At 45.5% G+C, this 17,330-nt stretch overlaps 1 protein-coding gene across 1 annotated transcript; it reads left to right on the forward strand.

Annotated features, from left to right (window-relative positions):
• Positions 1-1,515: 1,515 nt before the first annotated feature.
• On the forward strand, positions 1,516-2,789 carry LOC133917658 (transcription repressor OFP8-like). The gene has a single exon (XM_062361536.1). It carries the CDS (start codon positions 1,595-1,597, stop codon positions 2,423-2,425), a length of 831 nt encoding a protein of 276 aa, XP_062217520.1. The 5' UTR covers positions 1,516-1,594; the 3' UTR covers positions 2,426-2,789.
• The last annotated feature ends 14,541 nt before the right edge of the window (positions 2,790-17,330 follow it).

Here is a 17,330-nt window from a genome sequence, read left to right on the forward strand (position 1 = left end):
AGTTCCCCGAGGACCTGAGAAATCCTTCGCCGGTGGTCCCCTCAATGGCTCAGCGGTGAGGTGTCAATTGGTGAGAGACCCGATACTGCATTTAAGAGGACACGTGGCCTGTCACTTCCAACCACTCCCCCACGCCTGCTGTCAGCCCCTGCCACTCCCTGGCAGGGAGGCGTGGGGATATTTAATGCGGCGGGTCCCATCGCGTGTCATCCGGCGCTCCTCGGGATAACATCGCAGGGCTTGAGGCATATCTCCTGCCGCTCTGCTGTGTCAGGCTCGCTCTGACCGAGCGGGCACGCCGGGTTGCTCGGTGGCTGCCTGGTGGGCCCTCCCCGCAGCACCCGCTGAAAAGTGGGATGATGACGACAGGATCGGACGGGGGCGCGTTTTCAACCCCCCTGGTCACATCGAACTGCAGCTCATAATGGTTGCTTTCCATTTATGGCGCCTTGGAACTCGCGTCATCCTTTCTGGGCACGCTAACCGCCCCGACGAGGTATAAAAGGGGGGTGGGCTCCCTAGAGAGAGGAGATCGAGTCCTTCGAGATCGAACTCGCTGCAGATCAAGCACAAGTTCAGAAGACAACGGCTTCTTCAGGACCGAGACAAGCTAACGAAGCTCTAGACTTAGACAAACATCCTTGTAACACGAGAGATCCTCAGAGAGGCATTTCCAGAGAATTTATAGCATACATATAGGAGTATGGTATTACGCTCCTTGCGGCACAAACCTGTCTAAAATCCCCTGAGCATTTATTTCTTTCTGCATCTGATCATCCGTCCCACCTGCATCTCATTTACTCACATTTATTTCACATACGAGGTAGATTCAGAATCATCCCCCGACCGAATCTCAAAAGGGTCCCTCCGGATCCCTGCTTGTGGAGTTCATCCTCCGATAGCTACAGTACCCCCGCAAAACACTGTAGTGCTCGAATTTGTCAATCAGGTGACCGGAAAAGCTCTCCGGCAGCTCCGGTATCCATGTTACAGTATTGAGGAGAGAGAATATACTACTCCAAATTTGTTACCACACTGTAGTAACCGCAATACTGTTTATATAGGTTGACTGTGGGTTCGGAGGGAGGAGAAGAGTAATAAAATGTAGGAAATATGATAGCTATTGGAGATAGAAAAAATAAAGAGTACTATAATAGTGTAAAAAGATGCTGTAAAGTGTTATAGGGAATGAATTTTTAAATATCCGCTGAAGTTGACCTAACGGATGCAATTCTGCATCGATTTGTAAGAGATACAAACCGTGCAGCTCAAATTGATCAGCGCCTCTGTTGTTTTACTCTTGCGAGGAATCGTTTGACAGATCGAATCGCGTTTGTGCCGGCCATTGGATTCGAGATCCGACGGCTTCCAGACGTCCCTCCCCTGCACGCAAAATGCCGATACCGTACTAATGGATGGCTGGCAAGATGGATCAGACGCGCCCCATTTGCACGGGCTGCTGGGTTCGTCGCTTTATAAGCCGTAAGTTGCGAGCCAGCCTAGCCAAACGAAGCCGAGACCCACACCACGGTCCTCTGTCCAAGGCTCTTTTCGAGCTACCGCGTACGGTGAGCTAGGGGCAAGAGCACCAGTCATGAAGAGCCCTGCCGTTTCGGCAAAGAAGCGCCATGGCGGCGGCGCGGGGTTCGGGCTTGGGTGCGGTTGCAAGGACGCGAAGAGCGTGTCGGTGTCCGCGTCCCCGTTTCTGTCCGCGACGACAGGGACGTCGACGACGACGGGGACGCGTCGCGGGGGCACCTGGAGGAACCCGTCGGCGTCGACGACGACGGACACCCTGACCCTGACATCTGCCTCGTCGTGCTCCCTTTGGGAGGATGCCGTGGCGGAGTTGGGCTACAAGGACGGTGGCTGCCGGCTGCAGGAGAGCTCCGTCCCCACGCCGAGCTTCTCCGGCCTGCTGCGCGAGCTCAGCGAGCTCGAGCAGAGCGTCGCGTCGTGGGGGCGGAAGGGCCACCACCACGAGGAGAAGCACTCGCCGTCGCCGCCGCCAATGCAGCAGGAGCACAGGAGAGCGAAGGGCGACTTCAGAAGCGCCAAAGAGGACCGCTTCGGAGTCGACGGAGACGGCGGCGTGGGGCTCGATGGGAGCGTGGCTGTGGTGAAGCAGTCAGACGACCCGCTCGGCGACTTCCGGCGGTCGATGCTGCAGATGATCGTGGAGAACGGGATCGTCGCCGGCGAGGACCTGCGCGAGATGCTCCGTCGCTTCCTCGCCCTCAACGCGCCGCACCACCACGATGCCATCCTCCGGGCCTTCGCCGAGATCTGGGACGACGTATTCGCCGCCGCCTCCCACGACGCCACTCCCAGCCGGGCCCCCGTTTCCCGCCGCGAACCGGGCAGGCCGCCCGTGCCCAGGACGCCACCACGCCGCCACCGCTCGCCACCGGCATGGCGCGTGTAAGGCGTACGCGTCGCATATGTACATTGTCTTTATTACCGGGCAATTTACGTTACTTGGAGCCACAACATACTATGTCAGATTATCAGTTCATTCCATTCCATTTCCGCGCGAAAAAAAGCACGAAAATTTGCTAGCTGTGTGTACCGGTGAACATGCTAGATCCTGTACTGTTTGTGGAACTAATCATGACGCGTCCTGGTAAATAGAGAAAGGTCGTGAAAACGTTGCTTTTTTGGTTTTGGAATTTGGATCGATGGGGACGGACGCCATGGACGTGAAAGAAGGCCGTGCTAGGAATGGCAATTGGGTTTCGTTTCCTGTAAATCGTGTCGGTCCCCATCCTATCTCCTGCTATATCATGATATTATATATATAGGTTTTTACTAGTATATAAATGTACAGATATTATATTACATAAAAAATAATAAATTACTCTTATATTTTTTACCTAATTTACTATATTTAATCAATACTATATTATTTATTCTCGTATGTATCAATAAATTATTTATTTATACTATAAATATATTATTAATATATAAAAATAATCATATAGAATTTAATATTACATCTCTATTACAAATTTGATCCCTATAAAATTCTTCTTAAAAATAAAAATGAGAGAAATTTTCCTAATAACTAAATAGAAAAGAGGATGGGAAAGGCTCCGTTGCCATCCTAGACCGGGCCCGTCTCGCACGCGCATGCGGCGTGCCTGTGCGCGCACGGGGTTGAACGAGGATGGGGCGGTGGTTGGCACGCGCGGGCGGCAACAGAGCGAGAGGAGCGCAACCGCTGCCATGCCGCGCCCGCATTGCTGCCGGGGGCGATCTGCGCCATGATCAACACGGCAACATTTGAGGCGCCCCTTTCTGCCACCAGAGGATTCATTCCCGGCTTCCCGTCTCCCCCGGGCCCTGGCTCCTGGCTGCGCCAAAACTTCTACTGTGCCCAGCACTGGTCCAGCTCGTGCGTACTCAGTTACTCACAGTCACACTCGTTGAATATCATTAAACTTCAAACTACTTGCTGCCAGACTAGCAACTTGCATGGTACTTATTGAGCTACTATGCACCGATTAGGATCGATGAAAATGGTGGACTATTCACTAAGAGGTTGAGCTACTATGACCTACCAACTAAAAAAAACTAAGCTGATATGATCATCTTTTTTTTTCTAACCCTAATTTCAATTATTATTTATTTTATTTTATTTAAACTATTTATTTATATATATATATATATATTCCAAACTATATGGAAATCGAGCTGCTATTTTTTTATAATTATAATTTTGAGTTTAGCTATTTATTAATCGTATTTGATACGTAATCTTTGGTTTAGGATTTCTTTGTTTGGGTCAAAGTTTTTTGGCTTTTGGCTGAAAAACTATTTTTCTGGTTTTTGCCTGTTGTCTTTTTACTATTGATTTTTATAATAAATTTTTAGATTCTCAGTACACCAAAAGTCCGAAAAATTACTCTCAACCAGTTTCTCAGCTTTTAGTTTATTTTCTCATAAACAGTCTTTTCAACCTTTCAAAAGCCAATTCAACAGCTAAGTTGTTTGGTTCGGTTTTTGGCTTTTGAGAAGCTTTTGAGAAGCAGAAGTCAAAATAAACCGAACAAAATATAGCCTTAATCTAAACCGTTAGATGTTCATAATAACAAGCGATCTATATTTTTTATTTTTCGATTAACATGATAATTTTGTGACTTTAAGAGCGAGCGTGGTGACTCATTTTAACACTCAAATAATAATATAATACTCCCTTCATTCAAAAATATAAGTCATATTTTGTTTTAAAAAATCAAACTCTATATATTTTGATTAATAATTGGTCAAATTATAAGTATATTTAGTCTATAAAAATTATATAACTAATTTCATATTTCTAAAAGCTTTCATAGGTATAAACTATATATTTTATTAAAATATAATGATCAAAATTTAATTTTGAAGATCGAGTTAAAATAACATATGACTTAAACGGATAGAGTATATATACTAATCTACTGTAGCTGGATAATCATCATGCCCAGAAAGACCTGAAGTTTCATGCCCCGCTCCGGTCGCCTTCCCAGCGCCCACCCCAGACATGATGTATCAGCATCGTATCTGGAACCAAGCTGCATGCGAAATTGGACGCACGCGATGCAATGATGCAAACGTACGTATATACCGGAACAGCAAGGAATCCGGGACCACCTATCGAGCATGCCGGCATATAAGGTGCACCTAATTTCTTCCCGAGGCAGACACGGGCGCTGGCGTTTTTTGTTGTTTCGTGTGGAAGCGATTGGGCACGGACCCGAAACGAACAAAATTCTGCCCGACGCCCAACTGGCTTAAGGAGCCATGGCAAGAGACAAGGCCGCGCACGCAGGTTGCCCTTGTCCTCACCTCCGTCTCCGGCATCCTCCATACGTCATCGCAGCCGATCGATGCGCCGGTCTATCTGATCTCCGGCTCCGAGAAATGCTTCTGCGGCGTGGAGCAGGCCGGGAGGCTGACCGGCGGGGCCGGCTCATCGGAATCTGATCCGTTCGCGCGAGCCATGATTAGGCGACGTCAGGTTGCTTCAGGGTTCTCAGTTCAATTGGTAATAAGAGAATATATGCATAAGATACGGCCATAGGACGGTACTTTTGGGCATGGGCACTTGCAGTCTTTTTGAATCGATCGGTGCAAGTTGAACGAACTGGCAACTAGAACACCGGCAAGATGCAACAGCTGGTCTGCTGCTGCTACAGGTCGTCGGTGACAAGAACGGACCCGGATCCTCTGCCTTAATCGTGATTAATGCAGAGAATCACTATGTAAACAGTCTAATGAGTCAACAGTGCTGTAGCATACTGCATCAACATAATTTACTGTCCACAGGACACTGTAGCGACAGAGCTAGGCTCTTCGTTTTTTATCGGACGGTGCACGCTCACTTAATGTAGAGGACTGTAACCTCTCTGCATTAGCTTCTTAAATGCAGATGATCTCAGTCCGACAAGAACGTGTGTTGTTTTTCATGTCAGACAAGAGCGCAAGATCTACGGGACTAACATCAATCACGACAACTATACGCCACATTTGTCTATCTGATGTCCTCGTAGCTTTGTTACTACTCGATCTCTGCTCTCACTTGACTATATATTTAACCAGCATATTACAGAGTTTAACAGCAGTGACGACAGCTATACGCCACATTTGTCTTATTGATGCCTCCTAGCTCTGTCACTACGTACTCACTTGCCTATTGATTAACCAGTTTATTAGTGTTTGCGCCCTACTAAATAATAACATTCTGTCCGTGGCAGTTCAGGACATTGGCAACGCAATTACGCAACTAGGGGTATCAAATACTCACGTCCGGTATGAAAAATACGGTGTAAGCGAACCAAGTTACTGCTCAGTTGGTTAGTGACTCTGGAGGGGATGGCCATCCGGGTGGCCATCACTTGAATATGTGACGCATCAACTTGTGAGTACCTTCTTAAGAAAAGTAGTTTAAACGAGTTTCTTGACCAGCAGTGTTTGATACTTTTCCATCTTAAATTAAAAAAAATACCTGAGAGAATCTCTTCTCATGGTTAAAAAAAATACGGTGTAACCATGGTCAATTTACAGGATTTCTCCCTTTTACTACTTGACATCAAGATGCTCTGAATGGGCAGTGTCCGACCGAGACTATCCCACACCACATATGGTCATCATATGACTTAGCAGAGAAGCACGCTGACTGCTGTCTCAAGAAGAAGAAATGGCGTTTGCCTGCCTCAGGGTAGAACAACAGTTCATATCTGACTGCATCCCCTGCTGGGGCATTGCCTTTGCAGCCTTGCAGGTGATGCTGACTTGCATTTACCGATTGTCATATCTGGCTGCACGGTGTTGACGTGAAAAGTTATCTTACCAAATACTAAGCACCTCGTGTGCAATTTGAATCAAAATCTTTCCGGATGAACCAGTAGTTTTGGCCTCCTGGTCAGAAGTTTCGGTTTTGGCCACCTAACTGGGCCTTCGTCGTCACGCACGCTCGGGAGAGACCCATCAGAGCGTAGTTGGTTGACGTCTTGTTGTAGAGATCTAGAATTAGGGTTGGAAAAGATAGGATCAAGGCAAAAAGGATAAAAAGAGAGATAAAAGTAAAATGTATTGATTCGATTGGACGTTGATCATTGTCAATTGGCCGTGGCCCTTCATATTTATAAGGAGGGATGGTCTTACGCCGTTTTGAATCGGAATCTATCAAAATTCCCATTCAAATCCGACTCTATCTCTTTCTAAAATCTCATATCTAACTTGAACCAGAAGTTCCGGTCATGCCGAAATATCTGATCCCCCCCCCCCTGGAATGAGGTTCTTGGTTAACTCCAGTGAGAACAAATTTCTAAACGTCGGACCATCCAGTGCTAAAAAATATCGGATATTCCGATATTAAAACTGGATGTTCCGACTTGTTGAATATTTCAGCTCCGAAATTCTGCACACTATGTTAAGTTCGGTCATCAACACATGCCCTCTTGTTTTTAGTAAAGCTTGTGTACTAAAAAATACCTTTTCACCTTTCTTAGGGCGATGATAAAGACATTAGCCATGAATGCCCTTAGGACGATGGTGGCTAATACATCGGTCATTCATATGTCTTCTTCACCCATCAAGCATTCACTTTTCCCAAAGTAATGTAAAAACTAAATTAATATCCATATCTTTGGTTGGCGAAGCATCATTATCATATACCGGCAAATCACCATAATCGATCGATTCTTCATCTTCCTTATCATCTTGCATTGGCGTTGATATTGTTGTTGTGTACTTAAAAAAAATACTTTTTCGCCTTTCTTAGGTGATGATAAAGACATTAGCCATGAATGCCCTTAGGACGATGGTGGCTAATACATCGGTCATTCATATGTCTTCTTCACCCATCAAGGATTCACTTTTCCCAAGGTAATGTAAAAACTAAATTAATATCCATATCTTTGGTTGACGAAGCATCATTATCATACACCGGCGAATCACCATAATCGATCGATTCTTCATCTTCCTTGTCATCTTGCATTGGCGTTGATGTTGTTGTTGGTGAGGGGGGTGCTATAGGAGTTGTTATGGCATCCTGCTTCGGTCTCCACACTTGTTTGCGGGTTGCATAGGCTTAACTTCATTGAAGGTATCATCTCACAATTTTTCAGCTTGTTATTATATCAATTCTTGCTTGCGAAGCCGATGCAATCTTCTTTTTTTTGTGTGAGATAAGCCGGAGGGACACTACCTCGGCTGTAGATATTTAGAAAGCAGTTTGCTACTACTTGCTTCATGATTATTAGACTTTGGACCAACATGGACAACAGTAGGTACATTTTCAGGCTTGATCGATTTATTGCTAATAACAATCGGTCTTTTACTGAGCTCTTCGACCACTACTTTCATTGATCCAATCTCAATAATATCAGCAGTAGTGATTCTCTTTCATTAACACTAGAATTTGAATTTTGAATAGAAACCCCACCCTCCTTGACCCAATATACTTTCTTTATAACTTTAGCATGTTAAACATCACTATACTAATTTATATGCTCCAATCGGTTATGGACATGACGTGATATTCTATCAAATACCAGCCTTCGTGGTGATATCCATACTGGATGAAAATAATTTAATTACATAGAAGGAGGTGGCATCCACATACCGTTATAGGCCCATGTTGGGCAAAGAGGAAAAGACATTGGAGGAGGAGCCCAAGGCCATGGCGTTGCCGGCCCAAGTGGTGGATAGACATTAGTGACATGTCCTTCTCCTAGTTGATGATGATCGTACACTTCTTGCCTTCAAGGTGATCTAGGTTGCTTAGGTTCACTCTTCTTATGTGCTTGGACGGCCTTGTATCTCTCATACTTAGACAAGAGTTGCTTGAAAGTGAATTTGAATTTCTCAACCTTGCCTCATTTCTTCGCTTCACTGATCTTTCACTTGCCAACTTTCGGGCTTTTTGGCTTGATCATTCTTGGCTCAACATTCACATGCCCCCCAACGGTTAAAGTGCTCACCACATTCTTGATCAATTCCTTGCCTTCGAGAGTCTTTTCAGGTAGCACCTCTTTTAACAAGTTTTTATTCTAACCCAAAGGTATAGGCCTTTCTTCACCGATGATTACATTTTTTTTCTTTAGCTGATTCAGCTTGAGTTGGTCGAATTAAGATGCTCTTGTCCTGAAGATCAACCATATTAACCAGGAACAGTTGAAGGTCCACTTGCATCTTCGAAAATTCAATCGTACTTCATTAATGATCGATTGAATCTGTCGACGAAAAATATTACAATCATTAGTAGCATGAGAATAAGTATTATGCCACTTACAATAAGCTCGTCTCTTTAATTCATCTAATGACAGAATTACATGACCATGATGCAACTTAATTTGTTTTTCTTGTATCAAGTAATCAAATAATCAAATATTTTATCGCACTTTGCTACATCAAAAGTAATTTTATTCTCCTCTTGCCAATTTTTAAGAGGCACCGGCTTAAGAGAAGGGCAAACGAATGGTTTAGACTTAGAAGATCAATCCCATTCAACCACACAAACATCGACATCACCATCGTCCGAATTTTCATATTCATATTCAAGCATGTGAACATTAGGACGATCTTCTCTCACTCTGTCATTTGATTTATGAAAATTGCTAACCTCTTTAGCCCGGTTTTCTCTTGAGCCAAAGCTTTTTATAAAACTTGGCTAACATCTAAGAAATCATGATTCTCTAGCTTTTCTTTTAAATGAGAAAGAAAACTAGAATAAGCTAGGTCAGCCAAGTCTCTGTCAGGAATTGTCAAATTAAAACACCGGTTTCTTAAATCTCTAAACCTTCGAATATAATCAACAACAAACTCATTGTGTTTTTGTCTAAACGATGTTAAATGTGACAATCTAAACTCAATATCCTCAGTATAAAAATACTCATGAAAATTTTGATCTAGTTGAGACCATGTGTGAATAGAATTAGGTGCCAAAGAAATAAACTAGGTAAATACAGTGCCCGACAATGACAAAGGAAACAATCTTAATTTTAATGCATCTCTGGTACTAGCTTCACCACATTGCAAAATAAATTGGGCAACGTTCTCTAAAGGGGTTCTATCATCATCCCCAGTAAATTTAATAAACTCAAGCACTCTAAACCCTTTGAGATACTGAATTATATCATAATAATTAGGATAAGATTTTTGATAAACACGTGCTCTGCCTTTAGGTTCTACCCCAAAATGTTCATTCAAAAGACTAGCTATTTGTTCTCTAATACTTTCATGCCTCACAGGTTGCTCGACCGTGAGCCGAATAAGAATCATATTAGTTTGTTGTTGTTGCCCAAAAGAATGTGGTTGTGGTGCATCATAAGATTGTGGTACTATAGGCTATATATATGGAGTACTTTATGAAGGCACATTGAAATAAACTTCTAGAAATGAACCATAAAGGATGCCGAAGCCTTTTAGGGGTATAAGGGGTGTACTATATGCTACGGTATTATATGAAGCTAACGGCATGTTTGTTGAAATTTCATTAACTTGATTGTTGTAGTTAGCAACATGTGGAACTGAGTTAGTAATAATAGATGTAGTGTTTGGCAATGGAAAAACAAATATTGTGACCTCCAGTTGATAACATCTAGTGGAGTAAGCGGGGGTGTCACAGCATTAGCCGAACCCACAATATTAGTTCGGCTATGAATTTGTTTCATCGGCATGTCTTGTGGTATAGGTATAGGTGGTATAAATTTTGACGATGAACCAAAAGGACCTTGCTGAATTTTACTATCATTGTTAGAGGTTGAAGCACTAGCATCAAATGATAGGGCTGTGTTAGTGTGTCCTTAATACTTCTCATCTCGAGAACTATAGATTCAAAACAGCTACTGAGTGATTGATCAAAACCTTTAGCTAATGCATCAAATTTGTTTAGCATAACAATACCTACTTGCTGATCAATCATCAAAGCATCTTTCTCTTCGTTAAGAGATGCGTTATTTACAGTGGGAGTTACCTCGGGCCTTTGATAGGCGGGAAATAGATAATCTTCTTTCTTGAACACACATTGTCGAGCCTTCATATACCGCGAGAGCAACTGTTGCTGACGCTGTTCCAAGTCGGCTTTGATTGCCAAACACACTTCTTCTGGCAACTCATCGTAGGATGCCATGATGATATTGTCGTTGTCAATTCTGAAGTAGACATGCCTAGTGTTTTATAATTCGGCCAAGAGATAGCCGAAAAAACTTCGTCCCCAGCGGAGTCATCAAAAAGTGTATTAGCGTGAAAATTTGTCACGCCAAACACCGAGCACCTCGTGTGCAAATCGAACCAAAACTTTCCTGAACAAACCGAAAGTTGCAGCCTCCCGATTGGATGTTCCAGTTTTGGTCACCTGATGGGTAGTACCGTTGCCGTGGCACCACACCGATGGGCCTTCGTTGTCACCCACGCTCAGGAGGACCCCGTCAAAGCGTAGATGGCCGACGACTTGTTCTTGGTCGTAGAGATCAAGAATGAAGAGCAATTAGGGTTGAAAAAGATAGGATTAGTGCAAAAAGGATAAAAGGAGAGATAAAAGTAAATTATATTGATTCGATTAGATGTTGTTCATCTTTAATCGGTTGTGACCCTTCATATTTATAGGGAGGGATGGTCTTTCCCCGTCTTGAGTCGGAATCTATCAAAATTTCTATTCAAATCTGACTCTATCTCTTTCTAAAATCTCGGATCCAACTTGAACCAAAAGTTTTGGTTCCTGATCGGAAGTTCCGGTCATGCTATAATATCTTATTCCCCCAGAGTCGGATATTACAGCATGAGGTTCTTGGTTTGAACTAAAATTAACCAGGAAGTTCCGGCCCAAAATCAGATGTTCCGATATAAACTTCGGTGAGAACAAATTTCTAAACGCCAGGCCATCCAGTGCTCACAAAAATTGGATGTTTCAGTATTAAAACCGGATGTTCTGACTTGTTGAATTTTTCATCTTCAAAATTCTTCACACTATGTCAATTTTGGTTATCAACACATGACACGCACAATCAGTTCCTCTGACTCCATTCGGTGGTACAACATGCACCATCTACTGGCCATCACTCGCACAACTACGTCATTCCATCTGCATTGATGACTCATCAGTGGCAGTCTATCGTCATAGTGTGTTGTCATCAGAGACTAGGACTTCTTCTTCTTTTTGAGGAAATAGTTTTTTTAAAAGGAGATTATGAGGAAATAGAGTTTAGGACCTAGGCGAGAAGTTGTGGTGCATTGCATTTCACTAATGGCTTGTTTAGGTGGGCCAAATCCCGGCTAGTAGACGTTTTTGTCGAAGGCGTCTACAGGCAAGTCCAGCAAATGAAAGAGGATCGGTTGCAGCTTCTTCGGCGTAGAGTCTGTTAGCTTAGCTAGATTGGTTAAATTCAGATATGATTGTTAGTCAGTTTGAGTTGGAGATAGGGTTGTTAGTTGATCTAAACAAGTAAGATGAGTCGTGGTGCTTTTGTGTCGACTATCGCGCTCTGAATGCCAAGATGGTGAAGGATAAATTTTCGATCCTGATCATCGATGAGCTGCTCGATGAATTTAAGGGCACATGGTTCTTTGCAAACCTGGATCTTTGCAGTGGCTACCATCAAGTTTTGATGCACCCACCAGACATTGAGAAGACGGTGTTTCACACTCACCACAACCATTATGATTTCCTGGTCATGTCATTCGGGCTTACTAATGCTCCCTTTGATTTTTCAAGCACTGATGAATGATATTTTGAAGGTGTTCATTCGACAGTTTGTGCTCGTTTTCTTCGACAATATCCTAATCTACATCGCATCTTGGTCTGAACATTTGCATCATGTCTGGGCGATCTTTTTGTTGATGCGAGAACACCAGTTCACGGTGAAGAAATCCAAATGTTTGTTTGGTGCACAACGGGTGGCATACCTGGGCCACATCGTCTCAAGTCGAGAAGTTGCCATGTATTTGGCAAAAATAGAGGCATTCCAAGCATGGTTGATGCTGGGGACACTATATGCTTTGGTGCTTCATCGGGTTCATAGGCTACTATCACAAATTTATCAAGGAGTATAGCGCGGTGGCCCGTTCGTTAATGCAGCTATTGAAGAAAGAAGCCTTCGCTTGGATGGCTGAAGCAGACCACACATTTGTAACACTCAAACGCGCACTTACAGAGGGGCATGTGCTCCAGTTGCCGAATTTTGATCAACCGTTTATATTCGATAGTGATGCACCGGGATTGGGTTTTGACGTAGTGCTGCACCAGGGAGGCAGCCCAATCACGTTCTTCAGTCATATTGTAGCTCCTCACCACGCCAAGTTGGTTGCGTACGTGCGTGAACTCATCAGACTTGTGAAGGTTGTGCGGCACTAGCGGCCATATCTTTGGGTGCGCCCATTCGTGGTCTGCACCTGTCAGGGGATGATCCCTGATAATGAATCTGAGGTGTACTGGACGGCGTACGCGTTGATCGGCATTTCTTTGTGGTGGGATCGGATGGACACAATAACGTGAGGGTTTATCCAGGTTCAAGCATCCCATGGGATAATAGCTCTACCTCTTGTGTATTTTCTTATGGATTAGATGAACTTATTCCAGAATGTCTCCCTTTACAAGTCAGGTCCTCCCCCTTTATAATAGGGGAAAAAGAGTACATACAAATGGACCGTACCAAACTTTGTAGCAAACCTACTTCTGACGAAGCCAACTACTCACAGGCCACCATTACGGAGGGCATGCATGCCCATCCTGTCCTATTTTCCCTATAGACCTTATCACGTCCGCTGAGTGCTATCACGTTCGCATGCAAAAGGAGGTGTTTATGGAAGGAAAAAAACTTGAGTGGATAACATTTAATACGATTTGACTGGTTAGATGAGTACTTGCCCTTCGACCAGTAGGGAATTGTCATAGGGTCTTCTCCTTCGATAAAGGGGCTAGTCGATTGAGCCTCGCCCTGGTCGTGGGGTGAAGTCGTGGTCTTGAGGATATCAACTGCCCGTTGATATTTGGCAACATCGGGCCTGCCCAGTGGGGCACCCCCTTACATATTACATCGACAACACCGATCATTATAGTTTGAAGTACCTCTTGGATCAATGCCTTTTGACAATACCACAACATACGTGGGTTAGCAGGCTCTTCGGTTATGATTTCACAATGGAGTTTCAGCCGGGATGCCAAAATGCAGCAGCAGCTAATGCCACGCTGAAGTTTGCACTTTTTAGGAGGTTTAGCAGGAAGCTGCCGCCTTGCCAGAGGTGCGGTCCAAGAAAGAAGAGATCACTATAGGAATAGCCAGCGCCACATGGACATTGGTGGATGGATTAGACCTCCATAAGGGGTGCATATTCGTGCCGACATCATCACAATTGTGGCCATAGATCTTGGTAGTGGCACACGGGGATAGCCATGAAGGGTGTCCAGAAGACATTACACCATTTGCGTGCATCCTTCTTCAATCCACACGCAGCCAAACTGGTACGCGACTTTGTCCAAGGCTGTGCAAATTGCCAATGAAATAAAACTGAGCACATTCACCTAGCGAGACTCCTCCAACCTTTGGATGTGCCTCGGGCAATTTGGGAGGACATCACTATGGACTTCATCGAAGGATTTCCTAAGGTGTCTTACAAGTCAGTGGTGTTGAATGTGGTGGACCGGTTCTCCAAATATGCCCATTTTGTCACATTGGGGTACCCATATACGGCAATACTTCAAGCATTTTTTATCACATCGTCCATTACATGGCATTCCATGTTCAATCGTGACCCCATATTTATGAGTTCTTTCTGGATCAAGTTGTGCAAGCTCATAGGGATCAAGCTGCAGCTTAGTTCAACCTTTCACCCATAGAGGGATGGCCAATTAGAGGTGACTAACATGATTTTGGGTGTTTATCTGCGTTGCCTTGCAGGGGATCGGCCGCATAGTTGGCTTTGATGGTTGCCTTGGGCCGAATATTGCTTTAACACTTCATTTCAAACGTCCTTGAAGGCCACTCCATTCCAGGTGGTGTCGGAGGATGAACTCCTGTCGCAGGGATCCCGAGAGACCCCTTTTTAAAGATTCGGCCGGGGGATGATCCTGAACGAGTTCGTCGGGGAAATAAATGGAAACAGAAATAAATGCAACGGTCGGTGGTGGGGGATGATCGACCTAGTGCAAGAAGAAATAAATGCACCAGGGTTTAGACAGGTTCGGGCCGCACGGGGGCGTAATACCCTACTCCTGTGTGGATGCAATATCCTTCCTTGAAGGGAATCCTTCAAGGATGTGTCTGGTTACAAGGGTGTATGGCTAACAGAGAGCTTGAGGCTCCCTTGTTCTAGCTCTACTCGAGCTTGCTTGTAGTGTTCTTCGAGGTTTCTTGTGAGGATTCTGAGTCTTTCGGGCGTGTCTTCGAGAGTTCTTCGAGAGTGTCGGGTTTCGTGATCTTGGATCAATACTAGGTCTTCCAGGCCCTCTTCCTGTGTTATCCATCCCTTCCTTTTATACACATGCCGACCTCAACTTACCCCAAATGGGAAAGAGGGGGCACGAGTTCCAAGACGCCACGGAGAAAGGCGTCATCATTCCCTCCGGGCGAAGTGACAGGGGCGGTGGAAAAAATGCGGCGCGCATCCGACCACCCGCCACTGTGGACGTCTTGGCGCCGTTGAGAGGGCCCACCGGGCGGCCACAGAGGCACCCGGTACGCCCACCCTGTCTTGTTCTTCTATCAGGGCAGGGCGACAGGCGGAACGCTTTGGTCCTGACAACGTTATCCTGAAATACCCCGGATGATACGGGACTGGACCCGTGCAATTAATGGACCCACGCCCCTCTGCCAAAGCATGGCAGGGACTGACACTGCGGCGTGGGCAGTTGGGAATGTCAGGATGTCAGGCCGCGCATGCCCATTAAATGCGGCTTCGGACTTTTGACTGGTTGACACCTCGCCGACGGGTCCTTCCGGGTCGTCGGGGCGTCGGGTGATCTTGTGCGAACCTTCGGGGAACCGAGTGCTCGGGGGCTGCCACGTGCAGCCCCGAGCACTCTCTCCCGAGCACTTGAGTAGATCCTTCGGGAAAACGAGTGCTCGGGGGCCGCCACGCGCAGCCCCGAGCACTCTCTCCCGAGCACTTGAGTAGATCCTTCGGGGAAACGAGTGCTCGGGGGCCGCCACATGCAGCCCCGAGCACTCACTCCCGAGCACTTGGTTGTTTGGCCCATCGGAGGACTATGGTACTCGGGGGCGAGCGGGCACCCTTTCGAGAACTTTCTTCCCGGTACTTGGACTCTACGGGTCATCGGGGAACTGGGGTGCTCGGGGACCAGAGGCTGTGGCCCCGAGCACCTTCTCCCGGAACTTAGATTTTCCTCATCCTGCAGGGGGGACCTCGCGGGATGGTGACACGTGGCGGACGGCCGGCCTGGTTTCGGGACTCGGGGACCCCTGGTTCCTGATACACCGACAGGTGGTGTATGGCCATCCACCGCCTGAGTTGATCTCCTATCAATTGGGCCTAGCACGAGTGGCTGCAGTGGACATGCAACTGCAGGATCATGATCAATTTCTCGTGGAAATTTGAGAACGTTTGTGTCTGGCTCAGATGCTATGAAGCTGTCCTATGATGATCGCCATCGCGATGTGCAATCCATGGTGGGCGATTGGGTCTGGTTGCAACTATAATATCGAATGACGGTGGCAATTATGGACAAGTCGGACGGTAAACTTGCTCCCAAGTACTAGTCCATTTCAATTTGCTGAGCGCATTGATGTGGTTGCATACTGATTAGTCCTACCGCCGCGAGCTCGTATCCACAACGTGTTTCATGTGATCTTCCTGAAGAAGTTCTTTGGTGACCCTCCTAAAGACATTGTTCGCTTGCCACATGTCAAGCATGGGTGTGTTCTTCCAGAGCTAGCTCTTATCATATGTTCTCGGCTCAACTGTGGCACTTGGGAAGTTTTGTGCAATGGGTCGGGTGCAGTGCTGCAGATGCAATGTGGGAGACTCTTGAGAACTTCACTCAACAGTACCCAAAGTTCCAGCTCGAGGACGAGCTATTTCGCTAGGAGGGCGGAAATGTTGTATATGTTTTTGTCGGATGCGTCTACAAGCAGTGGCAACAGGCGACTCCAGCAAATGCAGGAGAATCAGTTGCAACTTCTTTAGCAGATGGATAGAGTCGGTTAGCTTAGCTAGATTGGTTAAATTCAGATATGATTGTTAGTCAGTTTAAGTTGGAGATAGGGTTGTTGTTAGTTGATCTATTAGGTGCCAACTCTATTTAGGAGTTTGGGTTGTTCAGTTTTGGCAAGAATCAATAAAGTTTAAGGTTCCATCTAATAGCTGCTTAGAGCCTCGAAAAAGAGCGAGTACGTTCCACAATCTAGCCGTATCACGGCCCACCCTTGGATGGGACAAGGATCTAGCCCACATAGAGATGCAATGGGTACCCAATGGGTAGTTTTGAGTCACCACTTAATTTATTTTTTCTTAACTTAATTGGATGAGAGTGAATCTTTAGTTCATTTTTCTTAATTTAATTGGTGGAAGTGAATCTTTAATTTATTTTTTAGTTTTAGATCGATCCAATAATAAAAAATACGAAACTTACTTCCCTAATCCCTGCAGAATCTCAAATAAATAGGCCCATATGGAAGTCCAGCTAGAGCTTGTGGTTCAGCCCATCTATGTCACCGGCTCACTGTGGGCTAGCCGCGGCACGATCAAATAGTCCAATGCTTCTGTATAGGCTAGCCGTAGGGCCAATCCATACCCATCTATGCAACGGCCCATACGGCCCCGCACCATCTGGCAAGCGTGCAGTCGAAGCAGTCGAAGCGTCAAGCGTGCAGTCGAAGCAGTCGAAGCGTGCA

Source organism: Phragmites australis, chromosome 5 (genome assembly GCF_958298935.1).
Source record: "Phragmites australis chromosome 5, lpPhrAust1.1, whole genome shotgun sequence".
NCBI classification, from domain to species: Eukaryota; Viridiplantae; Streptophyta; class Magnoliopsida; order Poales; family Poaceae; genus Phragmites; species Phragmites australis.